Here is a 1,679-nt window from a genome sequence, read left to right as displayed (position 1 = left end):
TCCGGATTGCAATGGTCCCATTTCCATATAAGGTAAGAGGCTGACAGTGGTCCGTCCCCGCCCCTTTCTGCATGCATTATTATTATTATTATTAACGCGGCTGGTACAGGAAATAGCGCCACTAGCGCCCCCTTCACTTCCGGATTGCAATGGTCCCATTTCCATATAAGGTAAGAGGCTGACAGTGGTCCGTCCCCGCCCCTTTCTGCATGCTGCAGCGAGGTGTACTTGGATCGGTCGGTCGGTTCGGTCCGGTCGGAGCTCACAGCCGGAGCGACTGGGCAAACAGAAGGCGTCCTTATCGCATTGATTCAGCCGGTAGGTTCAGTCTCGGCAAGGAGTTTGAATGTGTGAACGCAGAACCGCCTCCTGTTCTGTAGGAACTTCCTATTAGCAAGGTTGAGTTGTTTGTCGTTATGGTTGTGCCACCAACCTGAGCGCGCATACAGTTACTGTCTGGTTGTGTTGTGCATAAAACGGATACCTGCAGATGTCAGATTTTGGTATATTACGGTGGCCGACAGGTGCAAATGCGCAGCAACAGAGAAAACATGCAAACAAAAAAAAAAAGACACGCGCACAAATGAAATGCAGAAAACATAAAAATAGACGCAACAAAAAGCAAATAAAATAATAAAATACACCAAACAAAGAAAGAGACGCAAACAAAGAATACAACCACAAATGAAGTGCACCAAACAAAAAAGAGAGACGCAAACAAAAAGCAAATTAAATCCAGCAAGCAAAAAAGAGAGACGCAAACAAATGAAATGCAGCAAGGCTTAGCTTTAATCAGTCAAACCCATTTGCTCAGGAATAAATTAAATACTTTAATGATCCAAAAACGTTTACAGCCTGACTGCAGCTGCCTCTTACCTGACTTAATATCTGTGTTTCACCTCTGCTCATAGGGGAAAACTATCGGGAGTTTTTAAAACAATTTGCCGGGAGACATGGGTTCTCTCTCGGTGTACCTAACCTGGAGCGCCTGGTGTTATCGATCAACTGGTGGCTAAATCAACTGGTGGTGGCAGCTGGAAAAGACTGACGTTTGTGTGGGCGTGTTTTTTAGGACCCCTTTACCGAACCAGGAAGTAAACAATGCGATACGTTTAAAGAACTACAAATTTTTGCAAAAATACTATCCGATTCCGTAAAACAACCATTAAGATCTCGGGAATAACTAATTAGAAAGACTTTTATTGGTCTATTATGGTATGTTGCCTTTTTTAAAAAGTTTATCTGCAAAACCATCAAAACATGTAAATTACGCAGAACTTGTCCTGACTTATGTGTTGCTTCAGAGGTTGAAACTCGTCAAAGGAAGATCGAAATAGATCTCTATGTGGCACGACCAGATCTCAAAGCAAAGATTAATCCCTGAAAGCCGACATAAATGTTGAAGAGCCTTGGGATTAAAAATAAAATGTTTAAAAATATCGAATGTTTCAATCATTCTGTGTAGCACAGAAGGATTGAAACAACATTGAATCAACGTTGAACGCTGACATTAAAACAACATTGAAAGTGGTCAGTGATTTGAATGTTGAATCAACGTTAGGGTTTCAACCATAACTGACATTAAATCAATGTTGATTCAACCATCATTTGTATATCAATTTACTGATTCAATGCAATAACACAAATATGCATGTGTTGATATTGCATTGAATCAGTTA

The 1,679-nt window shown here is 41.0% G+C and overlaps 1 protein-coding gene across 1 annotated transcript in view; it reads left to right on the top strand.

Moving 5' to 3' along the window:
* The first annotated feature begins 92 nt into the window (after nucleotides 1–92).
* The window catches only part of nlrx1 (NLR family member X1), a 20,256-nt gene continuing 18,669 nt past the window's right edge, over nucleotides 93–1,679 (top strand). Inside the window, exon 1 of the mRNA XM_008425165.2 lies at nucleotides 93–318. Coding sequence (XP_008423387.2) covers nucleotides 210–318 — 109 coding nt within the window. The 5' untranslated portion in view covers nucleotides 93–209. The remainder of the gene's footprint in view (nucleotides 319–1,679) is intronic.

Source organism: Poecilia reticulata, linkage group LG13 (genome assembly GCF_000633615.1).
Source record: "Poecilia reticulata strain Guanapo linkage group LG13, Guppy_female_1.0+MT, whole genome shotgun sequence".
NCBI lineage: Eukaryota > Metazoa > Chordata > Actinopteri > Cyprinodontiformes > Poeciliidae > Poecilia > Poecilia reticulata.
The sequence above is the reverse complement of the archived record's forward strand: the minus strand, read 5'-3'. Positions and strand labels throughout refer to the sequence as shown.